The sequence below is a fragment of the Elephas maximus genome, chromosome 12 (genome assembly GCF_024166365.1).
Source record: "Elephas maximus indicus isolate mEleMax1 chromosome 12, mEleMax1 primary haplotype, whole genome shotgun sequence".
Lineage (NCBI taxonomy): Eukaryota > Metazoa > Chordata > Mammalia > Proboscidea > Elephantidae > Elephas > Elephas maximus.
In genome coordinates this window covers 68,300,323-68,319,933 of record NC_064830.1, presented here as the reverse complement: position 1 = coordinate 68,319,933, position 19,611 = coordinate 68,300,323, and the positions used below count along the sequence as shown (strand labels likewise).

The 19,611-nt window shown below is 44.4% G+C and overlaps 1 protein-coding gene across 1 annotated transcript in view; it reads left to right on the top strand.

Annotated features, from left to right (window-relative positions):
* Positions 1-986: 986 nt before the first annotated feature.
* GRIN2A (glutamate ionotropic receptor NMDA type subunit 2A) overlaps positions 987-19,611 on the top strand; it is a 488,385-nt gene continuing 469,760 nt past the window's right edge. The window contains exon 1 of the mRNA XM_049904373.1: positions 987-1,418. Coding sequence (XP_049760330.1) covers positions 1,005-1,418 — 414 coding nt within the window. The 5' untranslated portion in view covers positions 987-1,004. The remainder of the gene's footprint in view (positions 1,419-19,611) is intronic.

The following is a 19,611-nucleotide window of genomic DNA, read 5'->3' as shown; positions in this document are numbered from 1 at the left end:
ATGCGCGCGTGCCTGTGAGCGTGTGCAGCCCGCTGCCCACGTGCACCTAAGACTTGGGGACAGGGCCCGCAATGGAAAGCCGGGGAGGGGCTGTACAGTCCATGTAGGCCTGAGCATTTCTTTGGAGCCTACCTCCCCCCCCGCCGCCACACGTTCTTTGCCAGCTCCCACGCTCTGGCCCGCGGAGGACGCGCTTCCTCTCTGAAATTCTGCATTGCACGCGGCGCCCGTGAGAGAGGGTGTGTGTGTGTGTGTGTCGCGCGTGTGTGTCCACGCGCGCGTGTACGGGGCGGATCTTGGGGTCCTTGCAGTTGAGTGGAAGCGCTCCACGGCCCCTTTGCGCGGGGTGGGGCGGGCCCTAAGTTCTTCCAGGCACCGCGGAGCCTGGGGCCGCGCCAGCGAGCATCTTCACTCCCTAGCGTTTGCAGGAGAGGAGCGGGGTCTGCAGCCGAGACCCCGAGAAGCCAGGCCCGTGGGTCCCCCCAAGGGGCTCGTAGGGGGCGGGAGTGAGGAGCTGGGCGCCGCCTCCGCATGCCAGAGTTGGACTGTGGTGCGCTCGCTCAGTGTGAGCAGGGGGCGGGTCCGTAACTTGGTTTGCCCTGGCGCAGGTGGCTGAGGGGGTGGTTGGAGGGCTCGCTCTGTGCGCCTACGAACTGGGTGGAGTTCCTTCCTGGCTACCTTGGCCCTCAGGGTCTGGGGTTACCAGCCGACTTGGGGGACGTGGTGGGGGCTGTGGGCAGACTTGGGGATGGGGAGGAGCCTGGATACTAGAATGGGTTTGGGGACAGGGATGGACTGGAGTTGTGGATAGAATCGGAGATGGTTCGAAGGGTGTGGGTGGCGTCAGGGATGGGGAATGGTGTTGGGGACACCCTTAGCCCGCTCTGGGAGTGAGCGTCACACCTGGCTCCTAGAGCGGGGCGGGGTCGGGAACCCATTCCGTCGAGGCCCCTGGCTCATCGCCTCCCTATCTCTACCTCCCGCAGGGACCGTAAGTGGCGACTATGGGCAGACTGGGCTATTGGACCCTGCTGGTGCTGCCGACCCTTTTGGTATGGCGCGGCCCCGCGCAAAGCGCGGCGGCGGAGAAGGGGCCCCCGGCGCTGAATATCGCGGTGCTGTTGGGTCACAGCCACGACGTGACAGAGCGCGAGCTGCGAACCCTGTGGGGCCCCGAGCAGGCGGCGGGGCTGTCCCTAGACGTGAACGTGGTGGCACTGCTGATGAACCGCACCGACCCCAAGAGCCTCATCACGCACGTGTGCGACCTTATGTCGGGGGCGCGCATCCACGGCCTGGTGTTCGGGGACGACACCGACCAAGAGGCCGTGGCCCAGATGCTGGATTTTATCTCCTCTCAGACTTTCATCCCCATCCTGGGTATCCACGGGGGCGCCTCCATGATCATGGCGGACAAGGTAAGGCGGGGAGGCTGCGGGCTGCCAGACCCCATGGGCCACCACGATGGCGGCGAGGGCAGGCCCTTGGGCACAGTTGATGTCTGTCCTGATTTGAGGGGGATCTCATCGCCATTAGTCGTGGTGACAACCAGGCCCTGCCTCCTCAATCAGGAAATGAACAGAATTGCGTTTTTGCTCTGGCTCTGGCTTCAGGCGTGCCACGGAGCACGCAGAAGTACGTTTGGGGGAGGTGCGTGGAGATTTCCGGGTCGTTCCCACAGTCAAGTCTGGGTTACTTGAAAAATAAGGCTTATATTCCTACAATATCCATTTTATTTGATTGCTTTGAGGGAAAATGTCCATTTTTTCCCTCTTGTGGTAAGTGATGGAAACTATTTAAAAAATAGTAAATGTGGTTGTGTTATGGAATAAAATGGAAAGTTTTTAGGGATAGCAGAGATGGCACGCTTCTGCTCCCCCAGACTCTCTGCAGTTAGGGGAGCAAGGTGGGGGTACCGAGAAGCCCTGGGGTGGAGGAGGGGCAGGAGGGACCCTTCTCCTCTGAGGGTGTGGGGGTGAGAAGGAAGGAGAATGTGACTCCAGACTCAGAGCTTCAGCAGGAAGTTTTCCCTGCATGCTCCTTACAGGGGTGGCATTTTGTGGCAGGGCTCTGAGGCTTTGGGGTTGAGGGGTTGCCGCCCACGGATGGATTTAGGAATGAGGAAAGGTGTGTGTACATTTCGTGGCTTAGAATGAGAGGGGCATTTTGTTGGACCCACTGGGAACTTTCATTTGGAGAAGAGAGGAGGGTGACTTGAAGACTTAGGCAAGACTTTTTTTTTTTTTTTTAATTTTTATTGTGCTTTAAGTGGAAGTTTACAAGTCAGTGTCTCACACAAAAACTTATATATACACCTTGCTACATACTCCCAATTGCTCTCCCCCTAATGAGACAGTCAGCTTCCTCCCTCCACTCTCTCTTTTCATGTCCATTTCGCCAGCTTCTAACCCTCTCTACCCTCTCATCTCCCCTCCAGGCTGGAGATGCCAACATAGTCTCAAGTGTCCAACTGTCCAAGAAGCTCACTCCTCACCAGCATCCTTCTCCAACCCATTGTCCAGTCTAATCCCTGTCTGAAGAGTTGGCTTTGGGAATGGTTCCTGTCCTGGGCCAACAGAAGGTCTGGGGGCCATGACCACTGGGGTCCTTCTAGTCTCTGTCAGACCGTTATGTCTGGTCTTTTTACGAGAATTGGGCAAGACGTTTTGAGGGCCAGATTTGAGATTTGGGCTGGAGTTGATGGAAGGAAGTTTGGAAGGGAGAAGCAAAGTGAGGAATGAGAAAAAAGGGAAGAATTGGAGGTGTGGGAGGGGCAGGGGAGGAAGGGGGAGTGTACTTGTGTGCCTGGTCCCTAGCCCTGAGACCTTCTTGGAGAGAGTTCCTTAGGCAGCAGGAGACATCCTAATGGAGTGAGCAGGCATTTGTTAGAGCACCTTCTTTTTGCCGCTGTCAAAGCACTTTTATATTCATCAAATCAGATTCTCCCTCTGCCTCAGCAATTCCCACCAGCTCCTTTGGGAACCATATTAATTCTTTCAGGTCTCCAGGGCTGCAGCACACTCAGCTGAAGTACACAACTGATGCAGTAGCTTATTAAACGTTCATTTAAAGTGGTTTGCAGCTAGCAGAATTTCTAGTTTTGGGGGGCTCCCTTCTCAGTTGGAGAAAGTACAGCTATGCCTGCCACCCACTTATAGGACAGGACCTTCGTGTTGACTAGACTGGTCTGTCACTTTCAGATGAGGTGACTGGGGCGTGAGTCAGAGGCTTGGCCAAGACCACTCAGTGGGTGAAGGAACTAGATCTCAGGTTTTCTGGCCCCAAGCTGGGATCTTATTGTTTGTAGTTGGGTGCTGTTGAGTTGATTCTGATTCGTAGTGACCCCATGAAACAGAGTAGAACTGCCCCACAGAGTTTTCTTGGCTGTAATCTCACCACCAAGAAAGGAGCCCTGGTGATGCAGTGGTTGAGCAGTCGGCTGCTAACCGAAAGATTGGCAGTTTGAAACCACCAGCGGCTCCTCCGGAGAAAGATGTGGCAATCTGCTTCCAGTAAAAGATTACAGCCTTGGAAACCCCACGGGCCAGTTCTAGTCTGTACGCTAAGGTCGCTGTGAGTCAGAATTGACTTGACAGCAGCGGGTTTTTAAAAAATCTTTACGGAAGAAGATTGCCAGGTCTTTCTCCTGCGGAACCGCTGGGTGAGTTCGAACTGCCAGCCTTTCAGTCAGCGGCACAGTGCTTAACCATAGCTCCTTGCCCTCATCTTACATTTCTCCAAATCAAGCCCATTCTTTAACTTTGTCCTCCTGTCTTGAGGAGGGACAAGGAATTCATCTCATAGGAGGTGCGGAGTGTGGGGAGCCTGGAGAGCTTAGGAGCGGGATACCCTGCAGTGAGGCAGAGCAAAGAGTGCCTGTGCCTGAGGAGGGGCCAGGCTTCTGAGGAAGGAATGAAAGGGGAGATCTGCATTCCAGCAGGGGTTTGGAGTGTCATTTTGTGATTTAAATGCTACCATTGATCCCTCCTCCCTTCTGAAGTTTTAACTAAAGGAGCAACACACAAAAACTTTTTTTTTTCCAGTTGCCGTCCAGTCGGTTTTGACTCATGGAGACCCAGTGTGTGTCAGAGTAGAACTGTGTTCCTTAGGGTTTTCCAGGACTGATTTTTTTTTGGAAGTAGGTCACCAGGCCTTTCTTCCAAGGCACCTCTGGGTACACTTGAACTGCCAACTTTTCGATTAGTAGCTGAGCTTGTTAACTGCACCACTCAGGGAGTCCAAGTAATAGTAGCCGCATTGAAAGTATAATTTCTGGTTAAGCGAGGGCTCAGCACAGCTGAGAGGGATATCTGGTAAAAGCTGAATTGGAGAAGGTGGCTTGAGGCTTGGGCTGGGAGGTCTGAGTAGGCTTCTGGCTATCATACCTCTAAGCCGGCATGTGTGGCTCAGTCTCTCACCTGACTTACCTATCGCATGGTGGGCAGAGAAGCAGGAACAGAGCGGATTCATAGATGAGCGCTCCTAGATTTGCAGTGACCCTGCTCTCTAAGTGAATCCTGACCCCCTGATGCCAGGCTCTGACCAACTAAACTAGCCCCCTCTGTTCTCAAAAGGTTTATTAGCAAGGCAGCTTTGAGAAGGCCAGGCAGTATAGGTGGAAATGTCTTTCTTTCCTATGGGGCTATGCTGTCTTATGGGGATACAGAGAAACGTGTTACCCCCACTTAAGAGTGAGGAAGTAAAAATGATTCTGGAAATACAAAGAGATGAGAAAGGACAGTTTCAGAGAAGTCAAGATTAGAGAGAGATTTGAGAGGGAATGGGAGGGAGAGGAATGAAAATGTCCATTGCATCAAAAATGGCGGAGGTAATTGGATACTTTCCATTATTTTGGGGGTTTTCAGAGTGGGTCTTGAATAGACGAGCCTCTTCTGACGTAGCTGGAGAGACCTAAGGCAAGGTGAAGGAGCTCTGGTGGGTTAACCTGCTAACTGAAAAGTCGATGGTCTGAACCCACCCAGTGACTCCTTGGGAGAAAGACCTGGCAATCTGTTTCTGTAAAGATTTCAGCCTGGAATACCCTACGGGGTGTTTCTCCTCTATCACATGAGAGCACTATGAGTTGAGTTCAACTCCATGGTGCCTAACAACCACAACAAGGCAAGGTGACCAGGGGTCAAAGAAGTCAGCTGAGATACTGTTGGGGTATGTGTTAGGCCTTTTGTATGGAATGTGCAGGGGATGATGAGAGGAGTTGGGTTAAACCTGGGTGTGCTTAAAGAGGAAAGTGATTGTGAGATGTAAACACCCATTTCTCACATTAGTGAGGCACCTTTCTGGCTTGTGCCTTTGCTGAACCCTCGAGGTTGTTTGGCTCTGAAGAAGTAGTCATGGGACATGTCTAAATCTCCTCATTTCTTGGGAGTACCAAAGGTGTTATGGCCACAAAATTTGAATCACCCCAAACTGATAAGGCCTCTTTCTCTCTCTCTCCCTCTCCCTAAGATGATGTTGACCTGGTAAAGCCCAGCTCATACCTGTATTGTTTTCCTTTCTAAATTGGTAACATGATACTGCCCCCATGGATAAGTTGTTGTTAGGTGCCACTGAGTTGATTTTGACTCACAGAGACCTCATGTGACAGAGTAGAACTGCCCCACAGAGTTTTCTAGGCTGTAATGTTTACACGAGCAGATTGCCAGGTCTTTCTCCCATGGAGCTGCTGGGTGGGTACCAACTGTACCTTTTAGTTAGCAGACAAATGCTTAACTGTTGCCTCACCAGGGCTCCTTCCATGGATAAGAATAGTAGTTAATTTGATTTTCAGTTAAAACACACACAGATTTTTTACTTTTCCCTCAGTTTACTTGACCCTGAAGAAAAGAACAAAGCCTTACTAATTGAAATAGTGTTAAGTGGCAGACTTTTAGGGTGTTAATTTAATTTACAATGCAGATGTTAATTTTTCTTGTATCGGTAGGTGGTCTTGCAATAATGAAGTTAGAAGTGAAAATAGTGCTTGATGTAGATAAACTTCTAATTTTTGTCTTGCTTTGGCTATTTCGACCAGCCCAAGTGAAATTCATCCTGGTTGCAGTAACGGCCCCTAGTCAAGCCAGCATGTGGGTTAGACCTTTCTGTTTCTGCTCAGCATCCTTGGTCCCCCTCCCCCCTCCACCGTTTCCTAACTCCTCTGATTCCTAACTGTTCTTTGGCAAGAGGCAAGGCTTAGGTTTTAGCAGTATCCATGGTAGTTACTGTTTGAATTTTCCTTTATATGTTATGTTATTTCTATACATATCTCCTCTGTGGTTGTGTGCCATCAAGTGACCCTGTAGGATGTAGTAGAACTTCCCCCGTGGGGTTTTCTAGGCCGTATGGGTTAATCTTTATGGGAGCACATCACCCGGTCTTTTTCCCGAGGAACCACTGGTGGGTTTGAACCACAGACCTTTCGGTTAGCAGCTGAGTGCTTAACCATTTTGCCACCAGGGCTCCTTCTCATCTCTGCTAGAATGTAAGTCCCTGAAGAAACCCTGGTGACATAGTGGTTAAGTGCTACGGCTGCTAACCTAAAGGTCAGCAGTTCGAATCCACCAGGTGCTCCTTGGAAACATTATGGTGCAGCTCTACTCTGTCCTATAAGGTTGCTGTGAGTCGGAACTGACTTGACGGCAGTGGGTTTGGTTTGGTTTTTTGTGTGTGTAGACTCATATAGGGTCGCTATGAGTCGGAGTCGACTCGACTCGACGGCACTGGGTTTTTTTTATTTTTTTTGGTCTGTATATGTAAGGAGCCCTGGTGGTGCAGTGGTTAAAGCCTCGACTGCTAACCAAGAGGCCTGTGGTTCAAACACACCAGCAGCTCCGCCGGAGAAAGATGTGGCAGTTTGCGTCTGTAAAGATTTACAGCCTTGGCAGTCCTATGGGGCAGTTCTACCCTGTCCTGTAGGGTTGCTATGAGTTGGAATTAACTCCATGGCAGTGGGTTTGGTTTTTGAGTTTGTTACGTGTGCGTGTATATTTGAAATAATGAGCATTCCTTCTTCACGCAAAGCTGATAAAAATAATGTCTTTTTGTTGTAGAGTACTTGGAAAATACATTAAAGTTTAAAGAAGAAAATAAAAATGTCCCTCCAAATCCTATCAACAGGGAGTAACCACAGTTGACCTTTTGGTGGGTTTCCTTCTGAGCTCTATTACTTATAAGTTCAGAATTATACCGTATATATTGTTGTGTTTCTTGCGTTTTGCACTCTGGAAGCATTTTTAGTCAGAAGATCCAGGCTTTTCTTAAATTCTGGAAAAATCTCATCTATTATCTGTTGAGCATTTCCTCTCTATCTTTATCTCTATTATCTCTTTCTGGGACATTAAAAAAATACTTGTGTGTGTCCATATATATACATGTATATCTACATATGTCTGTGTGTCATTTCTGAATTTATTTTCCATATATCTTAAGTTTTTTTATTTTAATTTTTTTTATTTGTTTTTTTTAATCTGGCTATGCTGTATTTGGGAAGATTTCCTCAATTATATACTCTAGTGACCTAGCTTTTTTCATGGTTGTCTGGTCTATTATTTTGCCCATTTGTTGAGCTTTTAATTTCAACAATGGTGTGGTTTATTTCTAAGATATACATTTGGTCTCTTTATATACCTTCCTGCTCTTTTTTTTTTTTTTTTTGTAAGTCCTTTTTCTGTCCCTTTGAGGATTTAAAAACTTATGAAGTCTTTCTCTGATTGCTCTAGCATCTTTGTTTCTTCAGGTGTGAATTCTTCCATTTGTAGAGTCTTTTAATTGGATGTCTTCAAATCTTATTTAATTTTTGTTTGTAAACTTATTTTCAAGGCAATTACATGATTCTTCTGCTCTGAATCTGCAAGGTGTGTGTTCTAAAATCAGAGCTTATGTGAACACCTCAGCTTGGAGCTCCTTTCCTGCTCCAGGTACCCTCTGGTGTAGGCTTGGGCCCCAGCCTCATGTGGGTGACTCCATTTTTGCTCCTTGGCACAGAGAGGAGCCTCCTTTTTGGCTAGTACTCTTTGTAGATGGTGATGTGTTCCAGCCCCTTCATAACTAGCAGTGTGGTTCTGGGTCCAGCTCTGTCCCCAGACCCCTGGGTGGATGTTGAGACCTCTGTTCCCATGACTCATATTGGACCCATCCCCCATGGATCATGTGGCCTTGATTTGTACTTGAAATTGAATTGTTTCATGTTCTTATTTGTTTATTCTTCAGGAGAGCTCTCTGTTTTCAATGTATGATTTTCTTTTCTTATTTCCAAGCAGTGCTATGTAAATTTTAAAATAACTAAAGATTTAGCTATAAGTTCTATGTCTTAGTAGCAGAAGAGGGAGATTACTGAATGTGTTCTCTCTGATTTTGACCTAGTTATATTTCACAACCTGCTTTTATTTATTTTTTTTTAACTTGTTTATGGATTCTTGGAATTTTTCCTTATTATTACATAGATGTCTCAAATATGATTCTTAATGGCTACAGAATATTCTGTTTAAATGACAGTTATTTTAATTATTCCTCTGATTTTTACCTTGAACAGATTTCTTTCTGGTCTACATGTGGGTTCTTTTTTGGCACCCTGCACTGGCCCTGCCCTTTGCTTTTGTTACCTGGTAAATGTTTGTTGAATAAATGAATCAAGTCATTAGTTCTGATGCCAGCTTGCTGCAGCTTCTGGACAAACATCGCAGAGTGGGTCAGGGTTTTCTGTAAGGCCTTTGTTCCCTAAATGCTGACTGATATCATAGATGTGTGCTAAGCCTCCACTTTTCTCTAGTGGGCAGATAATTACTAGCCATCCTGGGGATTAACAAAAATTGGGGGAATTACATAAAAAAGGCCCCTGTAGCACTGCTGAGTAACAGCTCATCAGCACGAGGGAGAAGCTGGTGAGCTGGAACCTGGCATTTCTGGAGTTTGAATGTTAGTGCTGGGCCCTCCCATGAAATGCCGGAACCTCATGGAAAAGGCAGACACGTAGATCAGGAGGTTGGTGGATCCCACTCAGCTCCTGTTACACAGGCATCAGGTTGTTCTTGAGAGTGGGGAGGCCTATCTTTAGCCTTTCCATGAGGCATGTCAGATGAAGCATCTACTCCTCCTCACATACGTCATTGTTGAGCAACAGGCATCGCCCCAGTCCCCGATGGGCATGACTCATGCTCCAAATGGCCCTCGGGGGCCACTGGAAATCACTTGGACCCTTACTAGCTGTGGTCTGGTGGGTTTAATGGAAAATGCCACATTAGTAAATTGAGTGGGGAAGTGACAGAGAGAGAGAGGGAGAGAAAGAAAGAGAGAGGAAATAAGAGTAGAACTTGGATTTGTTCTAGAGAGTTGTTGGTAGCCTCTGATAGGGTCACCATGTAAATGAGAGTTTACGTGATGTGAAGTTATTAACTGGTGTGTTTTGTTTGTCCTAAAGCTGTTCCCCCCTTTTTTTTCTTTCAAATTTGAATTAGTTGCAAACATGAAAAAAAAATCCAAATTTTATGCTTCTTTGGAAAATCGGAAGGGCCGTGGCAGCAGATGGCTGGAGCTGAGTAGCAGCTCCTCTTTAGACAGGACAGTGGGTCTTCCTTTCTTCAGTCCCCACCTTGCCCATTTCACTCATTTATGTGACCTATTTGGTGCTGAAGACATTGGAGCTTGAGACCTTTAATATAAATGAAACAAATAGCTGGTCTTTGTTAAGAGGGCCTTTCTCTGGCCTGCTCCTTCTCTTCCAGGGGCCATTCTCTAGAAAGATGGCAAATCTAGGGCACCTGTTCCACCATGCCACTGTGATTCCTGCCGCCATCGCTAATTGACCGTAGTACCTGTTGAGCCCATGGCCTTAAATCTCCTCAACACAGTATTTCATGCTGTCACAACCAGTCTACCCTAACTAGGAGATCCCAGTCGGAAACCTTGGACAAAGAGACTGAGGACTTGAATTATATTTCCAAATGCCAGTGTGACCTTGGGAAAGGCCCTTCACCTTTCTTAGCCTCACCTTCTCCTTCTACAAAATGAGGGTTTGGGACTGTCTTAGTCATCTAGAGCTGCTGTAACAGAAGTACCACAAGTGGATGACTTTAACAAAGAGAAGCTTATTCTCTCACAGTCCAGTAGGATAGAAGTCTGAATTCAGGGTGCCAGCTCCAAGGGAAGGCTTTCTCTCTCTGTTGGCTCTGGAGGAAGGGTCTTTGTCATCAGTCTTCCCTTGGTCTGGGAGCATCTCAGTGCAGGAACCACAGGTCCCAAGGAATCGCTCTGCTCCTAGCACCGCTTTCTTGGTGGTATGAGGTCCCTAACCCTCTGCTTGCTTCCCTTTCTTTTTACCTCTTAAGAGAGAAAAGGTGGTGCAGGCTACACCTGAGGGAAACTCTGTTTGCATTGGATTAGGCAAGTGACCTGGTAAGGGTGTTAGAATCCTACCCTAATCCTCTTTAACATAAAATTGCAATCACAAAATGGAGGACAACCACAGAATACAGGGAATCATGGCCTAACCAAGTTGATACACAGATTTTTTGAGGGAGATAATTCAATCCATGACAGGGACTGTATATATATATATATATATATATATATTTTTTTTGTTGTTAACAATTCTGTTTTTTTTTTTTTTTTGGTATATGTTATTGTACTTGAAGTGAAAGTTTACAGTTCAAGTCAGTTTCTCATACAAAAATTTATATACACATTGTTACGTGACCCTAGTTGCTCTCCCTATAATGTGACAGCACACTCCTCCTCTCCACTCTGTATTTCCTGTGTCCATTCAATCAGCTCCTGTCCCTTTCTGCTCTCTCATCTCACCTCTGGATGGGAGCTGTCCATTTAGTCTCATGTATCTACTTGCGCTAAGAAGCACACTTTTCACAAATATCATTTTATGTCTTATAGTCCAGTCTAATTCTACAGCACTGGGTTTTGTTGGGTAATATTTGTCTGAAGAATTGGTTTCGGGAATGGTTTTAGTTCTGGGTTAACAGAGAGTCCAGGAGCCATGTCTTCTGGGGTTCCTCCAGTCTCAGTCAGACCATTAAGTCTGGTCTTTTTACAAGAATTTGAGTTCTGCACCCCACTTTTCTCCTGCTGTGTCAGGGGCTGTCTGCTGTGTTCCCTGTCAGAGTGGTCACTGATGGTAGCCAGGCACCATCTGGTCCTTCTGGTCTCAGGCTGATGGGAGTCTCTGGTGTATGTGGCCCTTTCTGTCTCTTGGGATCATATTTTCCTTGCGTCTTTGGTGTTCTTCATTCTCCTTTGCTTCAGGTGGTTGGGACCAGTTGACACATCTTAGATGGCTGTTTGCTAGCTTTTAAGACCTCAGATGCCACTCACCAAAGTGGGATGCAGAACATTTTCTTAATAAACTTTTTATGCCAATTGACCTAGATGTCCCTTGAAGGGACTATATTATCTTTAAGGCCTCTTCCAGCTCAGACATTTTATGCTTCTTGCAGAAAAGAGTGGCAAGAAATATACCCAGGTGTGAGCAGTGGTTATCTTTGGGTGATGAGCTCATGGCTGTTTTAATCTTTTAAAGAATATTCTTATGGCATGGCTAATGTGTTGGATCTTGAATTAGACTGCCTAGGCTTAAATTCATGTTCTACTACCTACCAGCTGGGTAATCATGGAGAAGTTCCTTAATGTCACTGAGCCTCAGTGTCTTCATCTGTAAAATGGGGATAATAATAGCACCCGTCCATAGAGTTATGAGATTTAAATAAGTATACAAAATACTAGCTCAGTGCTTGGCTCAAAACCAGTGTTTATTACAGCAATTCTACTCTTATTGTATGTACCTTTTATAGTTTTTATTTTAATCCAATGTACACATACTTTTTAATAAGAAAAAAAAAGTAAGGGTGATGTGGTGCTAAGAGGTTATCTGCAATGAGAAATTTGGGAGTGAATTCCACAGAACTCTCGGAAGTAGAGGGTCCAGCAGGAAATGATCCATATATATTTTTAAAATTTATTTGTTGTTTTGTGGAGAATGTACACAGCAGAACATACACCAATTCAACAGTTTCTACATGTACAGTTCACTTACATTGTTTATATTCTCTGAGTTGTGCAACCATTCTCACCTTCCTTTTCTGAGTTGTTCTTCCCCCATTAATATCAACTTGCTGTCCCCTAAGGTTCCTAGCTAATCATTTGAGTTGCTATTGTTGATTTGAACCCAAATAGATAGTTCTTAAAAGAGCACAGTGCTCCAGGCAGACATTTTTTACTAGTTAAGCTAAAGTATTGTTTGGTTTAAAGCAGACTTCTGGGGATAGTTTTAGTTTAAGGTTTAAAGATTATTTCAGGGCAATAGTTTCAGGAGTTCATCCAGCCTCATTGACTCTAGCAAGTCTGGATTCCACGAGAATTTGAAATTCTGTTCGGCATTTTCCTCCTTTTGATTAGGAGTCTTGTATAGAATATTTAATCACAACGTTCAGTAATGGTAGCCGGGCACCATCCGGTTCTGGTCTCATGGCAAAGGAGGCAATTGTTCATGGAGGCAACTGCTGAGCATGTTGGAAATGTTGCATATTTTATTTACTGGGGCAGTCATAATTTCCTTTGAGTTCTCAGGACTTGCTGTGACCTTTATTCTGGGAAACTGAAGCTTAAATGTGGCCAGTGTGAAAGTGACTCTAAGAGGAGACAGCCTTGATGACCTTTGCCGTAAATGATTCTTAACAGTTGGAACATGTGTTTCCTAAAGGATGTAGTCATATACAGCTTTTTATTTCATTCTACCAAGGATTAAGTAACTCAGTGACAGCCTGGGGAACCTGGCTGCCAAAAAGACATTTGTTTATAGAATCCCTGTTTCCAGATGAGGAAGGTTCGGAGCGTTGCAGTGATTTGTTTTGGGTCACAGAGCTGGAATCTAAGTCTTTTGACTCTAATTCTCTTGCTTTTGTTTTAATGCCTTCTCAAGTTAATGATTGTGAATCTGGTTAGATTTAGGTAAGGAGCTTGAATTCCAGAGGGACAACAGATTTTGATGTTAGTATTTTGGTTGCCTTAGCTGAAGTGATTAAGATGTTGGATGGTGGAATTAAAATTCAAAACTGTTTTACCAGATGGAAATGGTGGACCCATACTATAGGCTGCACTTGAGAGTTTAAAAGAATTTACACTATTGCAGGAAGGGGTATCTATGGCTTCCCAGCTTATTTGAGAATGGTTTTTGCAACACTTGTAGATTGGTGGACTACCTGCTGAATCTCGCTTAGAGATGTATTTTGTTTTACCAGCAAAGGGTTTTAAAATGCTTGATTTTTAATGTCTTTAGATGGGAAATGCATTTTGAAGTTTACCACAGACCTCCTGATTTTATTTTATGTCTAGCTACATTCACACATGCATTAACATTAACATAAATGTTAATTGCATGGTCTCTGCAGGCATTTGAGATTGTGATCTCAGATTATAAGGTTTTTATTTGTTTTGTGTTAACCAGAAGTTCAGTGAGTTCTAAGGAGTTACATGGCTCATAAAAAAGTAGAGGGACTTTTAAGCCACATTTCTGCAAGTGTAATATCCAAGTCAAGGGAGCTGATAGCCCCATTATACCTCTTCTGTTGTTGGGAGTACTTTCAGCTTCAGGTAACAGAATATTTGACCAATAGTGGTTCAGACCATTTAGACATATAGTTTTTTGTTTAACAAGGAGCTCCAGGTCTGGTTCAGTGACTCAGTAACCCATTAAGAACCCAGTTCTTTTCCATTCTCTACTTTATTTTTCTTAGCTGGTGGTTCTTCTTGGTCACAAGATGGCCGCCTCTGCTCCAGACCTCATATCCTCACATGTCAGAATTCAAAATAGGAAGCAAGGGGAGAGCAAAGAGGCTTTCTTCAAGGGTCTACCGTTCTGTTAGAGTAGAAAACATTTCCTAGAATCCTCCCACCCGCAATATACTTCCTCTTACATCACATTGGTCATGTGCCTACCCTTAGAATAATCACTAGCGGAGATTGGCAATTAAGATTCCTCTCTGAGAATGGTTATTTGACACTTGAACAAAATTCATTCTGTTAGCAGGGAGGTAGGAGATACAGCTAAGTGCTGCAGCTGATGATGTCTCCAGCAACACTAATAACACTGTATCTGTAGGACTGCACTTAATTCTAGGGTAATATTTAAAAAACAAAGTCCCTGAGTGGTGCAAATGGTAAAACAATGGACTACTAACCCACTTGGAAGTAAGACCTAGTGATTTGCTTCTGAAAGGTCACAGCCTTGAAAGCCCTACGGAGCAGGTCTACTCTGCACACATGGAGTCTCTATGAGACTGAATTGACTTGAAGGCAACTGACAACAAAAATGTTTAAAGTAGATGTTTAGAAATCCATTAAGTTGATACACAGAATTTACAGACACATTGATGTTTCCAACTGAATATGAAAAATTGTTATCTAAAATTAAAAAAAAGAAAAAAAGGTGGATGTTGAAACTGTAATGTATTCAGAAAAAGAGTCTCTGGATTGGGCAGGGTAAGAATGAAATATGATGAGTCTCAGAAGAAATACTAAAGGGGAGTTCAGCCTGGAGAAGAGAAATCTCAGATGGGAAATTGCAGGCTGTCATGGGGTAAAAGCTTTAGTCTTCATCTTTTTGTGGTGGTTGTTTGTTTTGTTTGTCCTGGGGACAGAACTCAGGCCAGAGGGTGAATTTCAAAGGAGGAAAGTTTCAGCTGGATATGAGGAATGTTGTTCTTAGGTGCCTTGGAGTTGGCTCCAACACATATCGACCCTCAGAGGCGTTATTGTTGTTGTTAGGTGCCGTCAGGTCGGTTCCGACTCATAGTGACCCTATGCACAACAGAACGAAACACTGCCCGGTCCTGTGCCATCCTTACTATCGTTGTTATGCTTGAGCTCATTGTTGCAGCCACTGTGTCAATCCACCTCTTTGAGGGTCTTCCTCTTTTCTGCTGACCCTGTACTCTGCCAAGCATGATGACCTTCTCCAGGGACTGATCCCTCCCGACAACATGTCCAGAGTATGTAAGACTCAGTCTCGCCATCCTTGCCTCTAAGGAGCATTCTGGCTGCACTTCTTCCAAGACAGATTTGTTTGTCCTTTTGGCAGTCCATGGTATATTCAATATCCTTCACCAATACCACAATTCAAAGCCATCAACTCTTCTTCGGTCTTCCTTATTCATTGTCCAGCTTTCATATGCATATGATGTGATTGAAAATACCATAGCTTGAGTCAGGCGCACCTTAGTCTTCAGGGTGACATCTTTGCTCTTCAACACTTTGAAGAGGTCCTTTGCAGCAGATTTGCCCAATGCAATGCCTCTTTTGATTTCTTGACTGCTGCTTCCATGGCTGTTGATTGTGGATCCAAGTAAAATGAAATCCTTGACAACTTCAGTCTTTTCTCCATTTATCATGATGTTGCTCATTGGTCCAGTTGTGAGGATTTTTGTTTTCTTTATGTTGAGGTGTAATCCATACTGAAGGCTGTGGTCTTTGATCTTCATCAGTAAGTGCTTCAAGTCCTCTTCACTTTAAGTAAGCAAGGTTGTGTCATCTGCATAACGCAGGTTGTTAATGAATCTTCCTCCAATCCTGATGCCCCATTCTTTTTCATATAGTCCAGCTTCTCGTATTATTTGTTCAGCACACAGATTAAATAGGTATGGGGAAAGAATACAACCCTGACGCACACCTTTCCTGACTTTAAGCCAATCAGTATCCCCTTGTTCTGTCCGAACAACTGCCTCTTGATCTGTGTAAAGGTTCCTCACGAGCATAATTAAGTGTTCTGGAATTCCCATTCTTCGCAGTGTTATCCATAGTTTGTTATGATCCACACAGTCGAATGCCTTTGTATAGTCGATAAACTTAAGGTAAACTTCCTTCTGGTATTGTCTGCTTTCAGTCAGGATCCATCTGACATCAGCAATGATATCCCTGGTTACACGTCCTCTTCTGAAACCGGCCTGAATTTCTGGCAGGTCCCTGTCGATACACTGCTGCAGCCGTTTTTGAATGATCTTCAGCAAAATTTTGCTTGAGTGTGATATTAATGATATTGTTCTATAATCTCCACGTTCGGTTGGATCACCTTTCTTGGGAATAGGCATAAATATGGATCTCTTTCAATCAGTTGGCCAGGAAGCTGTCTTCCATATTTCTTGGCATAGACGAGTGAGCACCTCCAGTGCTGCATCTGTTTGTTGAAACATCTGAATTGATATTCCCTCAATTCCTGGAGCCTTGTTTTTTGCCAATGCCTTCAGAGCAGCTTGAACTTCTTCCTTCAGTGCCATCGGTTCCTGATCATATGCCACTTCTTGAAATGGTTGAACATTGACTAATTCTTTTTGGTGTAAAGACTCTGTGTATTCCTTCCAACTTCTTTTGATGCTTCCTGCATCGTTTAATATTTTCCCCATGGAACCCTTCACTATTGCAACTCGAGGCTTGAATTTTTTTCTTCAGTTCTTTCAGCTTGAGAAACGCCGAGCGTGTTCTTCCCTTTTGGTTTTCCATCTCCAGCTCTTTGCACATGTCATTATAATACTTTACTTTGTCTTCTCGAGAGGCCCTTTGAAATGTTCTTTTTATTTCTTTTACTTCCTCAATTCTTCCTTTTGCTTTAGCTGCTCGACACTCAAGAGCAAGTTTCAGAGCCTCCTGTTACATCCATCTTGGTCTTTTCTTTCTTTCCTGTCTTTTCAGTGACTTCTTGCTTTCTTCATGGATGATGTCCTTGATGTCATTCCACAACTAGTCTGGTCTTCGGTCATTAGTGTTCAATGCGTCAAATCTGTTCTTGAGATGGTCTCTAAATTCGGGTGGGATATACTCAAGGCCATATTTTGGCTCTTGTGGACTTGATCTGATTTTCTTCAATCTCAGCTTGAACTTGCATATGAGCAATTGATGGTCTGTTCCACAGTTGGCCCCTGGCCTTGTTCTGACTGATGGTATTGAGCTTTTACATCGTCTCTTTCCACAGATGTAGTCAATTTGATTTCTGTGTGTTCCATCTGGTGAGGTCCATGTGTATAGTTGCTGTTTATGTTGGTGAAAGAAAGTATTTGCAATGAAGAAGTCGTTGGTCTTGCAAATTCTATCATTCGATCTCTGGCATTGTTTCTATCACCAAGGCCATATTTTCCAACTACTGATCCTTTTTCTTTGTTTCCAACTTTTGCATTCCAATTGCCAGTAATTATCAACGCATCTTGATTGCATGTTCCATCAATTTCAGACTGCAGCAGCTGATAAAAATCTTCTATTTCTTCATCTTTGGCCCTAGTGGTTGGTGGGTAGATTTGAATAAGTCGTGTTAACTGGTCTTCCTTGTAGGCGTATGGATATTTTCCTATCACTGACAGCGTTGTACTTCAGGATAGATCTTGAAACATTCTTTTTGACGATGAATGCAACACCATTCCTGCTCGAGTTGTCATTCCCAGCATAGTAGACTGTATGATTGTCTGATTCAAAATGGCCAATACCAGTCCATTTCAGCTCACTAATGCAGAGAATATTGATGTTTATGTGTTCCATTTCCTTTTTGATGATTTCCAATTTTCCTAGATTCATGCTTCTTACATTCCAGGTTCCGATTATTAATGGATGTTTGCAGCTGTTTCTTCTCATTTTGAGTCGTGCCACATCAGCAAAATGAATTTCCCAGAACCTTTACTCCATCCACGTCATTAAGGTTGACTCTACTTTGAGGAGACAGCTCTTCCGTAGTCATCTTTTGAGGGCCTTCCAACCTGGGGGGCTCATCTTCCAGCACTATATCAGACAATGTTCCACTGCAATTCATAAGGTTTTCACTGGCTAATGCCGAGTCCTTCTTCCTTGTCTGTCTTAGTCTGGAAGCTCAGCTGAAACTTGTCCTCCATGGGTGACCCTGCTGGTATCTGAATACCAGTGGCATAGCTTCCAGCATCAGAGCAACACACAAGCCCCCACAGTATGACAAACTGACAGACACATGGGGGCTCAGGGGAGTGTCTGGGGGAAAACAATGCCTATGGGAATTAGTTTCAAATTGCTGAGTAATGACCTGTCACAGCTGGTGATGGAAGTGACAGTGGCCCATAGAAACTGCTCCGACACCTCTCCCCGCAAGTGGTGCCCAGGGCACCTGCCATATCACCATACCTTAGAAACGCGTTTGTGTGACCAGAGCACAACATTGCCTGCTCGTGTACCATCCTCACGATAGTAGGTATGTTTGAGTCCATAAGTTCTAGCAATTAGGTCTCTAGTAGAAGACAGTAGTGTCTTATAGAATAGCAAGTGTCTGTTGGACATGACAGAACTGAGAGTGACTGGCCACCTGTCCAGAATGGTGTGGAGAGTTACACTCGCGGCAAGGTTGGATTGGGTCATCTCTGAGGGCCTTTCTTACACAGAGACTCTGTGCCTCTCAAATTCTTGATTTTTTTTTGAATCCCTAAACCCCGATGCTTCAGGCCCTTGGATTTGGTTGAAAACCAACACCTCACTTTCTCCAAGTGTGTGAGTAATTCAGTATAAATTTGCCTTGCACGGAGGAGGAATTTATGATCCCTGCATCATCATCTCAAATCCCCAGAGGGCTTTACATCATCCTAAAGGGTAGATGATATTTGAAAAGCAGGAACCTATGTATATATCAACTCACACACACACACATATAAATATAAACATAAGTAGGTCAGCCGGCATCGTGTTTACTAGTGGAAATGTTTTTGGCTAAGAAGCATATCTACAGAAGACAATGTTTAGAATAATTGCCCGTGATCTTGAAACGGGGTGTTCTTGTAATTGCATCCAGTTAATAATTATTACTTATTAAAGTATGTTCTCGTTTTTGCATGGCTTAGCCTGGCAATAAGTTTGTATTATAAAGATATAGCCAGACCCCTCTCACATTTTTTAGTTGTCAAATTATTATTATTATTTTTTTGTCAGTTGTACTCCCCTGTGTTTTGAACAGTTGCTTATAGCAGGAACTGCTCTGGGTACTATTCCACTGTTTATCTACTTCCCCTATTTTCCCTCGACTTCCCCAGGGAAAAACAAAACTCGAAATTGCTTTCCAAATGCTCGATGTTTCTATTCAGATTTTATAACATGCGATATGAGGAAATGTATATGTTCTTTCAAATTACTTAATTTATTTTGAAAAGGTGATCTTACATGGAGTAAAAGAACAATCCGAATAATACAAACTAAGTATTCAGGGAAAGAATATTTGCTCTTTTAATCCACTGTAGGTCCTCCCCGCCTCTCCATGGAGGTGAACATGTTACCCATTTGAAGAATAAAAAATATTAATTGGAATGGCAGTTTATTTCCATTTGCAATTTTTGCTGAAATTGGTCTGTTACAAGGATTTTTTTTTTTTTTTTGAATCTCAACCTCTTAACATATTTCTCACTTGAAAGAAGTTCATCATTTTTCACTGGTACCTGACTGTGGGGAACCCTAGTGGCGTAGTGGTTAAGTGCTACCGCTGCTAACCAAGAGGTCAGCAGTTCAGTTCCACCTGGTGCTCCTTGGAAACCCTATGGGGCAATTCTGCTCTGTCCTATAGGGTCGCTATGAGTCAGAATTGACTTGACGGCAGTGTGGTTTTTTTTTTTTTTTTGGACCTAACTG